The sequence below is a fragment of the Cebus imitator genome, unplaced genomic scaffold (genome assembly GCF_001604975.1).
Source record: "Cebus imitator isolate Cc_AM_T3 unplaced genomic scaffold, Cebus_imitator-1.0 Scaffold29, whole genome shotgun sequence".
Classification (NCBI taxonomy): domain Eukaryota; kingdom Metazoa; phylum Chordata; class Mammalia; order Primates; family Cebidae; genus Cebus; species Cebus imitator.
Genome location: NW_016107344.1, coordinates 5485818 through 5503258, shown reverse-complemented (window position 1 = coordinate 5503258; position 17441 = coordinate 5485818). Strand labels below are relative to the sequence as shown.

Sequence of the window (17441 nt, the reverse complement as noted above, 5' to 3'; positions counted from 1 at the left end):
TTTGGGTTTTCGTTTTTTGATTCAGAGTCTTGCTTTGTGGCCCCAGGTGGGAGTGCAGTGGTGAAATCTTGGTTCACTGCAAACTCCACTTCCCAGGTTCAAGTGGTTCTTATGCCTCAGCCACCCAGTAGCAGGAATTACAGGAAGCACGTGACACCACAACCACCTAAGTTTTGTATTTTTAGAAAAGACAGTGATTTGCCATCTTTCCCAGGCTGTTCTTGGACTCCTGGCCTCAAGTGATCCACTAGCCGCCTCTCAAAGTGAGCCACCATGCCCCGCCTGTTTGTGTAATATTCTAAATTCTTTCTTGTCATTTCAATGATGTCACAGCATTTTTGTCAGGAGTAGATACCATCACTAGAATCACTTTTTTTGCTCATCCTTAAGAAGCAACTCTTCATCCATTCAAACTTGATCATGAGATTGCAGCAATTTGGTTACATCTTCAGACTCCACTTTTAATTCTAGTTCATAGGCTAGGGGATACTTCCAGTGAGATTACTTCCTCCACTGATGTCTTGAACTCTTCAAAGTCATCCATGAGGGTTGGAATCTTCTTTTATTGCAAACTCCTAGTTGACATTTTTACTTTGTCCTATGACTTATGAATGTACTTAATGATATGTAGGAGAGTAAAAATTTCCAGAAAGCTTTAAACTTACTTTGCCAGATGCCTCCAAGGAATTATTATTTAAAGCATCTACAGACTTATTTTTCAAAGAAATAAAAATAAAACTAACATTCCGTGCAGCAATCTGACTACTGAGTGTCAACCCAAAGGAAAAGCAATCAATATATTGAAAAACCAGTGCTTATATATTTATTGCACCACTATTCACAGTAGCAGATATATGGAATCAACCAAATTGTTCATCAGTGGATGAGTGGATAAATAAAATATGATATAGGTACACATGGAATACTGTTAAGCCATAACAAAGAATGAAATACTGTCATTCATGGCCACATGGATGGACTTAGAGGTCAGTTTCTTAAGTGAAACAAGTCAGGCACAGAAAGACAAATATGGTATGTCCTCACTAATAAGCAGTTGCTAAAAAAAAATGTGATTACATGGACATAGAGAGTAGAATAATAGACAATGGCGATCCAAAAGAGTGAGGAGGTGGGAAGGGGAAGGATGCTAAAAAATTGGTTAATGGGTGCAATATACGTTATTTAGAGGATGGAAACCCTTAAAGGCCTATCTTGATCATTACATGATCTATGCGTGTAATAAAATGGCCCATGTACCAAAAATCTGTACAAATAAAAAGGAAATAGCAAGGAAATATATTTTTAAATAATATGACTTGAAAGTCAAAACTATTTCTTAATGGGCTCCAGACTGGATGTGTTAGCAGGCCGAAAGACAAGATTAATCTCCTTATACATCTCTATCAGAGCTCTTGAGTAACCAGGCACATTGTCAATGAGGCAATAATGTTTTGAAAAGATTTCTTTTTTTTCTGAGCAGTAAGTCTCAACTGTGGGCTTAAAATACTCAGTAAGCCATCCATTCTGCTAACAGATACGTTGTCATCCAGGCTTTACTGTTCCATTTCTAAAGTACTGATTGAGTAGCCAAAACATAATTATTAAGTGCCCTAAAATTTTCAGAATGGTACTGAGCATTGGCTTCAACTTAAACTCACCAGGTACGTTAGTCCTTAGAAACTCTGAAGGCAGCCGTTGACTTCTCTAACTATGAAAATCCTAGATGACATCTTCTTTCTATATATGGTCAACATTCAAAATTTGTTGTTTAGTGTAGCCACTTTCATCAATGGTCATAGAAGCTGCAGCTTCTATTAGGTTGATACAAAATTAATTGCGGGTTTTGATGTTAAAATAACAGCAAAAAATAAAGTAACTTTTGCCCCAACCCACTTGCTGTTTCACTTTGCACTTTTAAGTTATGGAGAAGGCTTCTTTCCTTAAACTTGGTAAACTAATTTCTGCCAATTTTGTACTTTTCTTCTGCATTTTCCTCACCTTTCTCCTCTCTCAAACTTCATGAAACCAAAGAGAGGGAGGGCCTTCCTCCTGATTAGGCTTTGGCTTAAGAAATGTTGTGACGAGTTTCATCTTCTATCCAGACCACCCATACTTTCTCCATATCAGAAATAAGTCTGTTTTGCTTTATATTATTCATGTGTTCACTAGCGTAACGCTTTTAATTTCCTTCAAGAACTTTTCCTTTGCATTCACAACTTGACTAAGTGTTTAGCGAAAGAGGCCTAGCTTTCAGTCTCATTCCACTTTCTACATGCCTCCCTTGCTAAGCTTAATCGTTTCTAGCTTTTGATTTAAAGTGAGAGACAGGCAACACTTCCATTCACTCGGACACTTAGAGGCCATTGCAGGGTTATTAATTGGCTATTTTTAATACTGTGTCTCAGGGAATAGAGAAATCCATGGAGACAGGGAGAAATGAGGGGGTGGCCTGTTAAGCAGTCAGAATATGAACAACACTTACCGTTTATTGTCTGATATGCGTATAGTTATGACACCCCAAAACAAGGACAATTGTAACATCAAAGATCTCTGATCAAATATGATAACAGATATAACAATAAAATATTTGAAATGTTGCTAGAATTACCAAAATGCAACAAAGATACATGAAGTGAGCATAAGCTGTTGGAAAAATGGTGCTGATGGAATTGCTAGATCATGAGTTGCTGTAAACCATTGATTATTTAAAACACTGCAATATCTGCAAAGCACAGTAAAGTGAAATGCGGTAAAATGAGGTGTAATTGTATTCGTAATTCTGTTTTCCATCAGATAAACCAAATAATTATACTTTAAAGCCATCAAAAGGCCGTGAATATGTCAATAACAGCCAAAACAAAACAGAGAACAAATAACAACACCTAAGAACTAAAGGCTAGCTCCCTTCTTAGCCTCTACATTTTTGGGGGGAAGTATGGTATCTGTTAAACAATCAAATCTTACTGTAGATGGAAAAAGCAGGAGATTGTAATCCGTCGTTCAAACAAAAATCAGTCAGTAGAAATTTACCAAGAGATGACCCAGGTGTTTAAAGTATTAGAAAAGGGAAAAAAGTAACTATCACAAATAATTCAAACTATTTACAGGAAAAGATAGGTAACAATGAATAAAGCAATTGAGAGTATAAAGACATTTGAGAAAATTCAAGTGATTAGAAATTACCTAAAGTAAAACAGTGAGTAAAAGAAAAATGGAGTGTAAAATCAATTAAGATTGAACAGCGTATGTAGCATTCTCAGTTGTTGAACCATATATGCAATTTGAGTCCTAGAAAATGTCAGAGAGATAACTGGGTGAAAATATAGTAAATTTTGCAGATAATTTTCAAAATTTGATTTAAAAAAAATCCATCCACTGCTCCAGGAAGCTCAGAAAATCATATTCTGAGTAAATATTAAGTCCCACTTACAGCTAAATAACTAAAACCCTAAGATCAAGAGAAAAATTTAAAAACAAAAATAAAGGACATATCACATCAGAAAAACAATAGTAAGAATGAAAGCTAGTTTTCTATTAAAAATAGGGTGGTCTGGGTGCAGTGACTCATGCCTGTAACCCCAGTGCTTTGATAGGATGAGGCAGGAGGATTACTAAAGGCCAGGAGCTCAAGACCAACTGGGCAACATAGCAAGACCCTATCTCTACAAAAAAAAAAAAAAAAAATACTAGCTGGGCATGGTAACAACTGCTTGTGGCCCTAGTTGCTTGAGAGGCTAAGACAGAAGAATTGCATGGGCCCAGGAGTTTGAGGCACCAGTGAGCTGAGCTATGATCGTGTCACTGGACTCCAGCCTTGGTGACAAAGCAAGGCCCTATTTTTAAAACAAGCAAACAAACAAACTGACAAACAAAAAAAACTACAACAGTGGTACCTAATTGATAAATTCCGGTATTTCAAGTTCCAAAAGAAACTCACCCTAGAATCCTATATCATGTGTAAATAACTTTTAAAAGATGCTAGACATGCAGCTAAATAAAATTATCTTGAGATAAATGAAAGCCATGTAATATTTTTTGCCAACAGACTTAGAGTACAAGAAATAACTAAAGACATTTCTTCCAATATTGATACCAGATTAAAGTCCACATCAAAAATGAAGAACACCAAAAATGGTGAAAAAGGCGGTACATTTAAATACATTTTTGCTATCACATATATGTTCTTCTTTTCGATTCTTGACTGAGCAGAGGAGGTGTTTTATGTTGTGAATTTCTTACAATATCCATGAAGGTAGACTATTGGTTAATGTAATCTCCAGATAAATTCAGCAGACATCTGTGCAGGGGCCAGATCTGCTATGCAGCTTGTTTTTGTGTCAACCATAAGCTAAAATTCATTTTTGAATTTTCAACTGATTGAGTTTTTATTCTAAAGGCAAATATGCAACTGAGACTATGTACATAATTCTCAACATGTAAAATATTTACTATTTGGCCCTTTATGGAAAACAAAATTCTGGTTCCTGCCCCAAAGCAACCACTTTAAACACACACATATGTGTGCATACACACGTGAAAAACAATGAATGATATGAAATAATTACAATACAAACATGAATCCAAAGAACAACTAGAGCAAATTAAAAACAAATAAGAATTGATACAATTAAACCCAAATGTAATTTTGTGAACTACATACATTAGATATTTTAGAATCCATGTTGTGTGGTAGCTTCTACAAGTTGTACCAGCTGCTCAGGAGGCTGAGGCAGGTGGATCGCTTTAAGCCCTGGGGTTCAAGGCTGCAAGGAGCTATGATCATGTCACTGCACAATATCCTAGACCACAGAATGAGATCCTGTCTCTAAAAAAAATGTTGAAATTATAAATAAATAAATGTTAGGATCTCAATAAAGTGGAAAACACTTTGGAAAGTTTAAGATGCAGAATTGGATGTATGAAGAAACAGAGCACTTGAATAAGCCTTGTGACTTAATAAATAATGGAAGTGATATTAGGAAAGCCTTCTTCAAAAATAGCCAAATGCAGATGGTTTTTCAGGTAATTTCTGGAATATCTTAAAGAAAAAAGTAGTTGCTTTATTCTAAAGGTTATTACACAAAATTAAAGAGTTGTAACTCCCAGTTCATATTATGAGGCTACTATAATCTAAATTCAAAATCAGATCAGGAAAACAAAAAATAAAATAGAGATGTATTTATCTTATAATTACACTTGAAAATATCATTAATTTTTTTCATTCTAAAATATTCACATTATAAATTTTAATACTCAAATATTATAAAAAGTTTTTGCAAAACTAGAAATTAAAGAGGTTTTTCCAACGTAGTAAATCTTTTATACCAAATATATTCAGCAGGTGTCATACTAAAGAGAGAAATTTTAAATGCATTTCTTTTAATATAGAACAAAACAGAAAATGCCTATGTGACAGAGGAACTGTTTAACACAGCACTGGACGTCGCAGATGAGGTTGTAAGGAAAGGGAAAGAAGAGAGGTTACCCAGAATGAATAGGAAGAAGTCAAAAGAACGTCACTGCAGATGATATGGTCATTTACCTAAATGTAAAATAAGTAGCAGAATCAAAAGAATTAGTAAAAATAATTCACCAGATGTGCCAGATAAAGGATGAATCTATTAATTTATCAGTTAATAAATTCTAACAGACAAAAAAACAACAAAAATAGAATAAAAAATAGATAGTATACACAATGCCAACAAAACTGTAGCAATATAAGAATCAACCAAGATTACATATAGCAATTTTGGAAAAACTTTAAGATCGAAAAGGAAGCAAAGTACCCTGAATTCAGCGATATTTTATACTTTTAAATGGAATGAATTTATATGAAAAATATTCTAAATCTCCCCAAATAAAAAATTAATGCATTTTTAAATCAAAATGCTTTAGGAATTATGATTAAAACTTAAAAAGTGATTTAAACTTGAAGCCTAAAACTCTACTTATTAAAGAAAAAAATTTTACTAATAGTTAAATTTAAAATATTAAAAGAAGGTATTTGCCTTATTGGTAATAAAGGTATCTTTAGAATTTAACATACTGTTTTGCTGGCCTAAGAACAGGCAAATAAACAAAACATAATAAAAATCTCAGCAACACATCAATATACACTATGAATTCAAATTTATTATAGAGATGATACCATAATTCAGTGGGGCAAGTTAGCATGGTGAAAGGTGAATCATTATATACAGAAAAATAAAATGTATTATTTAAAAGGGCTGAAGCCCTAAATGGTAAAATATTTTTAAAGTGAAAGAAGAAAGTGTATGAGAATGCCCTATGATGAAAAGCTAAGGAAGATTTTTTTTTGTAAAGTACAACTCATAAGTCAATAAATATAATGCATTAATTGATTGATCAATAGATTGATTTTCTGCTCTTCTTTGCATTCTGGTTGACACAGTTATTTTCTGCCTTACATTCATAGCCTAAATTAAAACCTGTGACTCTTTCAGGCTTGTTCTGAGTTCAGTCTCCGACTATTTTGCGGCCATGTTTACAAGCGATGTTTGTGAAGCCAAGCAAGAAGAGATCAAAATGGAAGGCATAGACCCCAATGCCCTCTGGGACCTTGTCCAGTTTGCATATACAGGTATGGCAAAATAATTATAACATCATATTGATGTCTTATGAATTGTAGCTCATTTCCTTTAAGTATAGGATTTAAAGCTTAAAAAAAAATCCTGTATCTTTTCAGTTGAAAACTATTTAGCAGATCAAAAATCAGACTAACTTTTATTGTCACTGAAATTACAAATGTATATATGTATACATATACACTTTGTTTTTTGCACAAAGGATTTAAACTGGTTTACATAAATAAATGGTAGAACCTGGGAGAAAAACAGGTTAGACATAAATTCATGTTCATATTTGCTTAGGAAGAAAAGAAATTCTAATGGTCTTTTCTTTTGGAAATGGTGGGTTCAAATAACGTTTTCCCTATAATGTGTTACTTTAACGTAAAATCTTTCACAAAATATTGATTGTGGACTTGAAAAATGTAGTCGAAATGGGTACTAAAGATACTTAGAGTTGTGCAAATGACATTTTTGTGTTATTTTTTAAATCTATGTTGATATTTTCTGTTGATCTTTGTATCGTGTTATAATTAGTGCATTCAAATAATTTCGCCATTTTAGTGAATATTTGTTGAATATTACTCAATATACAAGCATTAGTTGTGTATGTAGAGAATAAACTAATAAATCTATGTATTTTCCCTCTAGAAGCTCACAGACCAAATGAAGAGAAGATGTAGATATGGAAATAAATGTGATATAATGCCAAAAGTTAAGAGCGTTAGAAGGCATAAAACATGCAGAGCGTTATCAGGGCTTACACTCCCTTAACACTTATTAATAACTACTTACATTTAGCAAGAAGAGGGGAGATGTAAAATCTTGTGCGAGAAACCAAGGCAGGCAGTATATATTGATGGTTTGTCTTACGTATTATTTCTTAGAAATGGAATGTGGTGCATTTTGCCTAAATTCTTAATACTGGTGTGAGATGAAGAAACGCAGGTTCTGGCCTAGTTGTCAAAGCAGCAGGAACCCAGTTTAAGGAGTTTTATTTTTGCACCGTTTCTGCTAACAGAAAAACAAGAGATGACATTGTGAAGATCAACCATTAGAGCCAAAATACCTGGGAACTGGGCGGACTCTGACCTCTTTCAGGATTTCACTTATCATGAAGAATTTGCGAACACTAATATAGCGCTCAGTAAATGAAGCTGCCTGGGGGAAAAAAAAGTGCACATGCTCTGGCTGCTTAATCTCAGCAGCAATGTAAGGAAAATACTTAGACTTTTTTGGTCTTTACAGTTTTAAAGTAATGTTAAGATAAAGCAAAAATCGTACTAGACAAAGTTAAACAGGTAAAGAAGACTTTATTCAATGATATTACAATAGGAGACAGAGTCAAACTCAGTCTGAAATTTACTGAAACAAAGAAAAGGAGGATTTTTAAGTGCCAACATCAGAGGAAGAGGACAGGTCCATCTGTGCTTGTTAATAGGTTTTACTAAAGGGAAAAGTAAACTTTCTCATCTTTAGGATAGTTTTACAACTTAAGCAATTTGTTCACCCAAGTTAGGCTTCTACTCTCTTCCAGAAACTGGGCCATAGAGGAGCTATTCCCTTGATCTGTATATTTCAAAGATGCGGTGTTCAGGCCTTTGAGAAAAAGAAATACTGGGTTGTAAAACTAGCAAGAGGTTTTTAAAAAGGCATCTCATAGGACTAGAGAAAAAAATTTACAATTCCATGTTGTTGTTGTTGTTGTTGTTTTAATGAGTATCAAAAAAAAAAAAAAAAAAAAGAGGGGTCAGCATAGAGTCAGGAAGAATTCTGTCCAAAGTTTAGTCAAACCGAGGGAAATATTAAGACCATCTTGGTCAGTTTTCAGTTTGCATACAATCTGAAAGAGTCATATGAAGGAATATTTACCTCTGAGCCAAGAGGCAGCAAGCGTAATTACATTACTGGAAAGGGGAGAATCATGAAGCCAACATTTTAGGAATCCTTCCTGCAACTAAAAGTCATAGATCTAACAACCTAACACTTCCATCCTCCATGTTCTGGCAGCCTTGCATTTCCTGTGTGCAAAACTAGGTCAAAAGACACTCAGCATCCTGCTGTACAAAGTTGGAAGGTGTTTCAAAGCTCCCTGCTGAATGTAATGACCCAGATTTGGCTCTGCTTTGTAGAGGGCAGACAGGATACAAAAATGTCTCTCAGCTGCCACTGCCACTTTGGCCTGTGCTCCAATACCTGTATGTTCCAGTTGGTTAATAAATTTTCAATTGTGAGTTTACAGAAATGTATTAGATGAGGAAAATATTTATGGGCTATTATTGGAGAGATTGATGGTTGACATAAGACAAGTATCCTGATTTTGTTATATACAGTGTGACAATTTATAACAACAGATCAAGTGATCAATTGTACAGAAAGGGAAGCATAGGAGATAACTGCACTATCTACCTAACTCGCCAGCTAACTGATATCTAAGATGTTTCCTTAAAGAAAGCTAAAAATAAATTTATCTTAGCAGAAAAAAATTGAATGAGAGGAATATATGTAAAAGTCCAGCCATTTGAGAATATATATATTTTTTAATTTTAGCGTTTGAGAGACTTCAGTGAAACTAGGGAGGATCAGCTATGTCAGTAATTGATAGTTAATTAATAGCTGTAGAAGAAATGTGTTTAATAGAGATAGGTCAGAGGGTTTTAAAATGATTTAAACCTGTAACATTTGATGAACTCTGAAACATTTGTAAGATTTAAAAGAACCAGATGTAGGTAATTTATCTTATTAACTTAGAAATTAAGGACAAAGTACATAGATAAAGCAGGCTTACAATGAATGTTTGAGATAAGCTTCAATGATTGTATTTTAATAATCTTTGATTGAAAAAATATTCTTTTATAGAATTTTATATAGTAAAAAATTGTATATAGTAAGATACGGGAAACACTCTCCCTATTTAACTCATCCAACTTGTTACCCGTAGTCCAAAAAAATTAGATGAGAAGTGCTGAGATCAAGTTTTTCAGAGAAATTCCGTAAGAACTAAAGCAAACATGTAGACTTTTTATTATTATTATTATTATTATTATTATTATTATTATTAGGTAACTGGTAAGAATGGCCATGGTATCAGTGAGAGATAGCAATGGTGATAACAGTGCAAAAGAATTTTGTTTTTAAAGAAAAATATACCCATGAAAAGGTTAGTACTTAGCAATATGTACAAAAGGGTAAAAGTCCAGTAAGGTCTTTGTGTCAAAAGAATGAAATAATAATAATCTTTGGAACTATTTGGGATAATGATGAGACTGTGAACATAGTGGTGACTACTTTTAAGGTATGAAGTTAGTTTCTTTACTTAAAATAAGAGACACCATAAGGTCAGTTTTACCCACATTATAGTAGCTCAGAAATGGAAAGAAAATTTACACTGATATTAGAAAAATAATTATATATTTAATATTAAGCTCATGTCAGCTTTCTAAATTCTTAATTAGGAGTGTAAGCAATTTCAAAATTTTTTCTTTTAAAACTTTCAATTGGGTTTTCTTCACAGTTTCCTAGTCGAAAATCTGCTTGTAATCTTAGCCATTTATAAAGAACAAAGGTCCAATTTGACAACAGTGTGTGTTACAAAGTAGTACTGTTTTATAACTGGTATCTTAAATTTAAAAAAAATACTCAGTTGGATGGTTCCTAATTAAACTCCACAGCTTCTGCACGGCAAAAGAAACAGTCATTAGAGTGAATCGGCAACCAACAGAGTGGGAAAAAATTTTTGCAGTTTATCCATCTGACAAAGGGCTGATACCCAGAATTTACAAAAAACTAAAACAGTTTTACAATAGAAAAACAAACAAGCCCATTCAAAAGTGGGCAAAGGATATGAACAGATAATTTACAAAAGAAGACATACATGAGGCCAACAAACATTTGAAAAAATGCTCATCATCACTGGTCATCAGAGAAATGCAAATCAAAACTACATTGAGATACCATCTCACGCCAGTTAGAATGGTGATAATTAAAAAATCTAGAGGCAACAGATGCTGGAGAGGATGTGGAGAAATAGGAACACTTTTACACTGTTGGTGGGAGTGTAAATTAGTTCAACCATTGTGGAAGACAGTGTGGCGATTCCTCAAGGACCTAGAAATAGAAATTCCATTTGACCTAGCAATCCCATTACTGGGTATATATCCAGAGGATTATAAATCGTTCTACTATAAGGACACATGCACACGAATGTTCATTACAGCACTAGATACAGTAGCAAATACCTGGAACCAACCCAAATGCCCATCGATGATAGACTGGACAGGGAAAATGTGGCACATATACACCATGGAATATTATGCAGCCATCAAAAATGATGAGTTTGTGTCCTTTGTAGGGACATGGATGAGCCTGGAAACCATCATTCTCAGCAAACTGACACAAGAGCGGAAGATCAAACACCGCATGTTCTCACTCATAGGCGGGTGTTGAACAATGAGAACACATGGACACAGGGAGGGGAGCACTACACACTTGGGTCAGTTGGGGGGAAATAGGGGAGGGACGGTGGGGGGTGGGGAGTTGGGGAGAGATGGCAAGGGGAGAGATGCCAGATGTAGGTGATGGGGAGGAAGGCAGCAAATCACACTGCCACGTGTGTACCTATGCAACAATCTTGCATGTTCTACACATGTACCCCAAAACCTAAAATACAATAAATAAATGGAAAAACAAAAACAAAACCAAATAATAAACGAACGATTCCAAATTAAAACAAATAAAACTTTTATTAATAAAAGCTGAAATCTTTTACAAAGAGAAAAGAATAAGAAAGAAAAAAAAACCTGTTCTGACAATGACCACACTGAGTATTTTGGGCAAAAGAGTCACATATTTAATTTCTGAGTTTTCTAAAGCGATGCTATTCATGAACAAGACTTTTGTTGGATAATAGAAACAGGCAGAATGAACGGACAATTATAAATTTTCCTTCTTTCATAGCCAGGAATTAATATAGAGAAAACATGCAATAAAATAATACTGTTTTATTCAGATATATTTGCATTTGTGTAGTTCTATCCTTTAAAATTTCTACCATAATGTAGGTATGTATTCTACATATTACTGGTCCACATTATTGAGAAACTTATAGAATAAAAATGAGTTTATTGTCAAAAAAATACTCAGTTGGAATTCAGATTGTGTATCAGTAATTATAAAATTGTATATGAGTTTTTCAAAATCAAAACATCCTGTTACCAATATTTGAGCAATTATGGCATGAAGAGGGTCACACTGTATATTAAGAAAAGATGCAATGTAAATTATATATATGCATGCTCCTTGGTTTACGATGGATTTAACTGGATGTGCTACCCTCGTTGTAAATTACGGAATGTCCAAAAACTGAAAGTCAAACCATAATAGGTCAGGAACCATCTATATAAAAAAACTACTAGGATACAGCTTAAAATGTCATAAACCTTTAAACAAATTCGGCAACGCACAGAATTATTTGGAGCAGAATATAATGCAAAACCTCTTTACTTTTGTTTTTAAAAGTAGTAAAATCTATGAATCACTATCCACTTGTTGGCATTCTCAGTTTTAAAGTGTCAAATTGACTTAAAAACAGCTTTGTGAGCATTTTCCTATGTCTAATGCAGCCTCTATTCTGTAGTTTCATTTTTCTATTAGGTTGAATAGAAATGAAAACTGAGAAATTATTCATTTACTCTTCAATAAGCCTTTGATTTGGCATAGTGAAGTTAAAGTTGTTCAGGAGTTATTCTATGAAACATCCTCAAAAGCATGAAGTCAGAGAAGAAAAGATAATTAGGCCATACACTATCTTATCACTATGTTCAAATCACCTAAAGAGGTAGCAATGTCTAGAACTTCAGATATTTCATCCTGAATGTTATACATTTTACAGAGGAACATTTTTCTATGCTGAGCATGTGCATAGCAAAAACACCAAACTTTTTTTGAGAATTACTTATTTTTTATTTCAAATAAGCATTTATAAATCTTCTTGTGGTAGAGCACAAATTTGTTGGTCTGGTTTAAATTAATATGAGGACACAGATAAATATTCAAGCCCTCTAAATTTCTTAGTGCTGCCCAGTTAATGAGGTAAAAGTTACCTTAAAATGATCAGTAGTAAGTTGTTGCTCTGTTACTGGAATAGGAATATCAGAACATAAATCGACTGGTATTGTATCTACCAGATCTGTGTACTTGTATAGAGTATCAGTTGTGATAGGAGTTCATTGAAGTGACTCCTAGCTGTCTTGCTCTCAAAATAGTTTGAGTAGCTTAAACTGCCTCTCACATTGCTATCCAGTAGTTCCGTGTAGGTTTGGTTCATAGTTTCTCCCAGTCTAATGCTAGTTCCCTTTAGGTAGCCACGTAACCTGAGAATATAAGCATATTAATGTCTAATGGTCCTTGTCCTGTGAATGCATTGAACAACTCTCAAGTTTTAATATTTGTCTACCATGTACTGTGTCTTATGATGGGGTCTGAAAAAACAATATACTGAATTATACATACCCCTTACCTTTAAAGGCCTTCAAATTTAGCACGAAATACAACTTTTTGTTATCTTATTTTGGTATAAACATACTTTTTGATATATATGACCTAGTATTTCCTAATTTAAGAATGGAGCAAAACAAATTTTGAGAACAACAAATACTGATTTTGAATGCACTTGCACACGCATTAGGATTTCAATCACAGCCAAAAATGGATGATCACATTTTGAAAAGAAAACTATAATATATTTGAAAAGGATGCACTTGAGGTTCACTATATTTTAAAGTTGCTTTTAGACTGATAGAAATTTCTTCCTAGTTTATCTCTTACATAGTCCCTACTATCCTGACATACTTGAAAATATACTGTGTTCATTGATGTGTAAGAAAATAGAATTCTAACAAATATGGGAGATGGAATTGCAGGGTTACTAGCAAAGTGTCAGGTCCTGTAGAGAACTGATAAGGACAAAGTTTAAATAAAGGAAGCTGTCCATCTAGTAGTGATATTAAGAAGAGGGGTAGAAAATTAAACTGCCAAATGGCAGACCTTTAATCATATTGAAATGTTAACTTCCTTGTAAAAAAAAATAGTTGTGTGCCACTGAAGTTAATTAAAATCTTGGTACATGCTAAGAAATGTTAAGATCGCTTCTGCTTACTGCCAAACATTTGAATGAAATAAACATACACACATAGGGGCTAAAATGTTTAATGTCCTGCTTTAATATTAAAAAGTGTATAATCAGCTTGGACTTTATCACTTAAACACCCTTCAGAATTTTTATTGTAATTAAAAGTAAATTATTGTTTCATTTTTATTACCGGTTTAATTCAAGTGGCATGAATTATGCAAGCACATTAGCACATTATTAGTTTTAAACTTAAGGCTTTTACTAAGTGGAAAATTCTATTCTCAATTTAAGAAACTCAGCCTTCGAAGACAAGTTTTATGTATTATATTGTCCATTACTTAAAAGTATTGATTTAAGCAATTTTCAGAGAATGTTTAAACAACCTGTATATTCAATAAATAGAAGTAAAAGTAATAAAAATAAACTCAATAATATAATTTGTAATCACCATCAAATCCTTACCCTTCCATCATTTTAGCAAGAAACCTCATTTCATTTGTGTGCATATATGTGTAAAATGTGTGTGTGTGCGTAAAACATTGAGTACTATCGTATAAAACTAATTTGGGAAAAATTATTGTACCAAAATAGACAATACAAATGATTTCTATTTTGTGAATGTTATGCAGCTTTTTGTTGTTGCTATTGAACAGTGTTTTGGCTTTGTGCAATGGGGTTTAATAGAGAGACTGCAAAAGAAATAACTATGTGACTTTAAATATTTAGGAGCTGTAGACTAAGGGTTATGTATCTACCACAGTGTAAGTCACAATTATTTGCTGGGTTTCAAAGTAAGGGAAATGTCTCAGGTCCCATAACCAACTTCCTTGAACAATCAGTCTGGATTTTGTTTTATTGTTGTTCTCAGTCTTGCTTTGTTAGAAGCTAGGAATTGAATCACATGCCACGTTTCCAAGTGTTCAGGGTACATGCTGTGTATTTTTCTAAATTAATCATAAGGTTTACTATATTGTCTCAGGATTTTTCCACCTTTACTTTCAAAATATTTATACACTTTATTCCTTTGTGTTTGTAAATGTAATTTAACACCAGATATCTAGGACTTAATTTTGGCCTTCACTTGAATTGATAATCAGCTACCACTCAGTGTGATGTGGGCAGCCAAGTGTTCATTCTGATTCTTGGACATTTATTCTAATTGGCATGCACCTATTTCTTCTTCTCATTAAGTACTTGAAACGTCACCTGGGCTTCCCCATTTTTTAGTTATGGATCTTGGTCAAACTAAGTCTTAAGATTCCTTAAATGTAAGAAAAGGAAAATAATAATCTTTAAGTGAGAGGGTTATTTTAAGGAGTAAATAAACTTGTAAAAGTAAGCTAATTTAGCATAAAGGTTTGCATGTAGCAAACACTCAACTATGATAATTATCCATAATATGTGATATTATATGTTTTTTCAAATCCTTTGTACAATCCTACGTAAGAATAAAGTATGAGAACTGGGAGTCATCACTTTGCTTATCATTTATTAATTTTAAGTCCAATTTATTACATGTTTCAGTATTACAATATGGTTTTTAATTCATATGTATGATTTGGTATACATTTATAATGGTGCATTTTTTTAAACAACTGGTTTATAATTTTGCTACCTTGTGTACTTGAGGTGCATTTTTATTGTGTATTATATTCATGACTTTATCACATTTTATCTTAATTGGTCCTTACAGCAACATTCTGAGATCAATAGGTAGTCAATATCATATTGTCGGATACAGAAATAGCATCTTAACTTACATATCAACAAAATTATTATAAGATGTAAAATCATGTTCTAATTTTTCCATGGAAATTTCGACACTTTTTCACTAGATCTAGACTTATTCAACATTCTGTCTGCTGAATATGATAGGCAGTGCTGCTCATAAGTACTTATAACATTGCCACATTGAGTGAAAATTGTGACCTTCCATTGACCTAGTAACAACTGCCATCATGTATATTTTTTTCTTACAATTAATATTGTTTTACATCAAATCATGAATAGCCTGAGGAAGTTATATAGATGATACCCAAATGTAGAATTGTGATTGATCTTTCTTAGTACTAGTTAAGATTCATCCTCAGACTAGCGCATTCATAATTTAATAATTTTAAGTCTAATTTTATTTTATATTTATCTAAAGAATTATAAATATCATAAAGAAAAATTTTGAAAATATTACAATATTCCATGAAAAATATTCAAAATAATTTTCAAGATTTTCATACACATCTTAGCTACACCTCACAATATTCAACTTTATCTGACAATTGGTGCAACTAAAGCACCAATTTTCTAAATGTTTTTAATAATACCTATCTTTGAAAACACTGCTTTACATCAGTTTTGACCACTTGTTAATGTCTTCTATTTAAAATTTGGTAGAGCTGATACGATTTGCTGATAGTATGGGGGAAAAGCAAGCTGATAAAAACAAGCAAAACACCCCTATCATTGTACTACCCTTCTTAAGGCTTCTGTAAATTACCATTTTGCCTTTTTTGTTATTGTTTGTTTGTTTTTGAGACAGAGTCTTACTCTTGTCGCCCAGGCTGGAGTGCAGTGACACCATCGTGGCTCACTGAAACCTCCGCCTCCCGGGTTCAAGCAAATCTCTTGCCTCAGCCTCCCGAGTAGCTGGGACTACAGGTGCTTGCCACCAACACCTGGTAATTTTTTGCATTTTTAGTAGAGAGGGGGTTTCACCATGTTAACCAATATGGTCTCGATCTCCTGACCCCGTGATCCACCTGCCGCAGCCTCCCAAAGTGCTGGAATTACAAGCGTGATATTTTGCCATTTTGCCATTTTTAATGAAGAGTTTACTTTCCCATTATGCTTGGGAAAGGACACTTACAATGGGAACATGGAGTACTTTCATTTTAAACACATTGCCTCCCTCAATTGAAGGATGATGAGTGCAATCCAACCAGGAAAACATATTTTAGCTGGAAGTAGACTGCATGCTGAAGACATTCTGAAGGATGACCTTGATCACTGATTCCTTTGGACTGTGAACTTGAGTTTTCATCCGCATTTTTATGGCTATGATTGCACTCCACTCACAGTCCACCAGAGAAAATGTCCTAGCTAGATGGCACTTACATGAATCTGATGAATCTGTCCAACCCCATATTCTCCAAAGAAATGTTAGTTGTGGTGAGAGGAGAGGATAATGCAGAATAAAAATCAATAAAGAAATTATAAAGACTGGTAATGGGAGTTCAGTCTTACAATAAAAAATATAAAAACTATTTTGCAGTTGTCTAAAATATAAATTTTTCATTCCTGGTAGATCCACACCTGAAAAATGTAAATACTACTTGGAAATATATGTCATTAATTACTTTCACTTGTTTTCCTGGGTTATGTACCCTGCTTTTGGATTAATGAGCATTTTTGATTAACTTACAAATTTGACTAATTCAAAAATGATATAATAGGAAATTTTTGAATTATTTTTATAAATTACTATTTTATTTACTAAATTCAGGTAAACAAAACATATTTAGAACCTTGTATTAAAACCCCCTTGCTTACATTTATGTAACTTAAGTTTTCCGCAACTTAAAATGGCTTCAAAGTACACTTTACAAGAGGGAAAATAACATATAAGTTATATGACATAATGTAGTGTGCTTGGGTACTGTTTTGGGAAAGAATTTCATACTTACCGGAAATTCTGGATCTGTATGCTCCCTCGGCAGCACTCTGTAACT

The 17441-nt window shown here is 33.5% G+C and overlaps 1 protein-coding gene across 1 annotated transcript in view; it reads left to right on the top strand.

The window, feature by feature from the left end:
- KLHL1 (kelch like family member 1) overlaps positions 1 to 17441 on the top strand; it is a 422085-nt gene that overhangs the window by 150326 nt on the left and 254318 nt on the right. The window contains exon 3 of the mRNA XM_017523615.1: positions 6465 to 6601. Within this exon, the coding sequence (XP_017379104.1) occupies positions 6465 to 6601 (137 nt within the window). The remainder of the gene's footprint in view (positions 1 to 6464; positions 6602 to 17441) is intronic.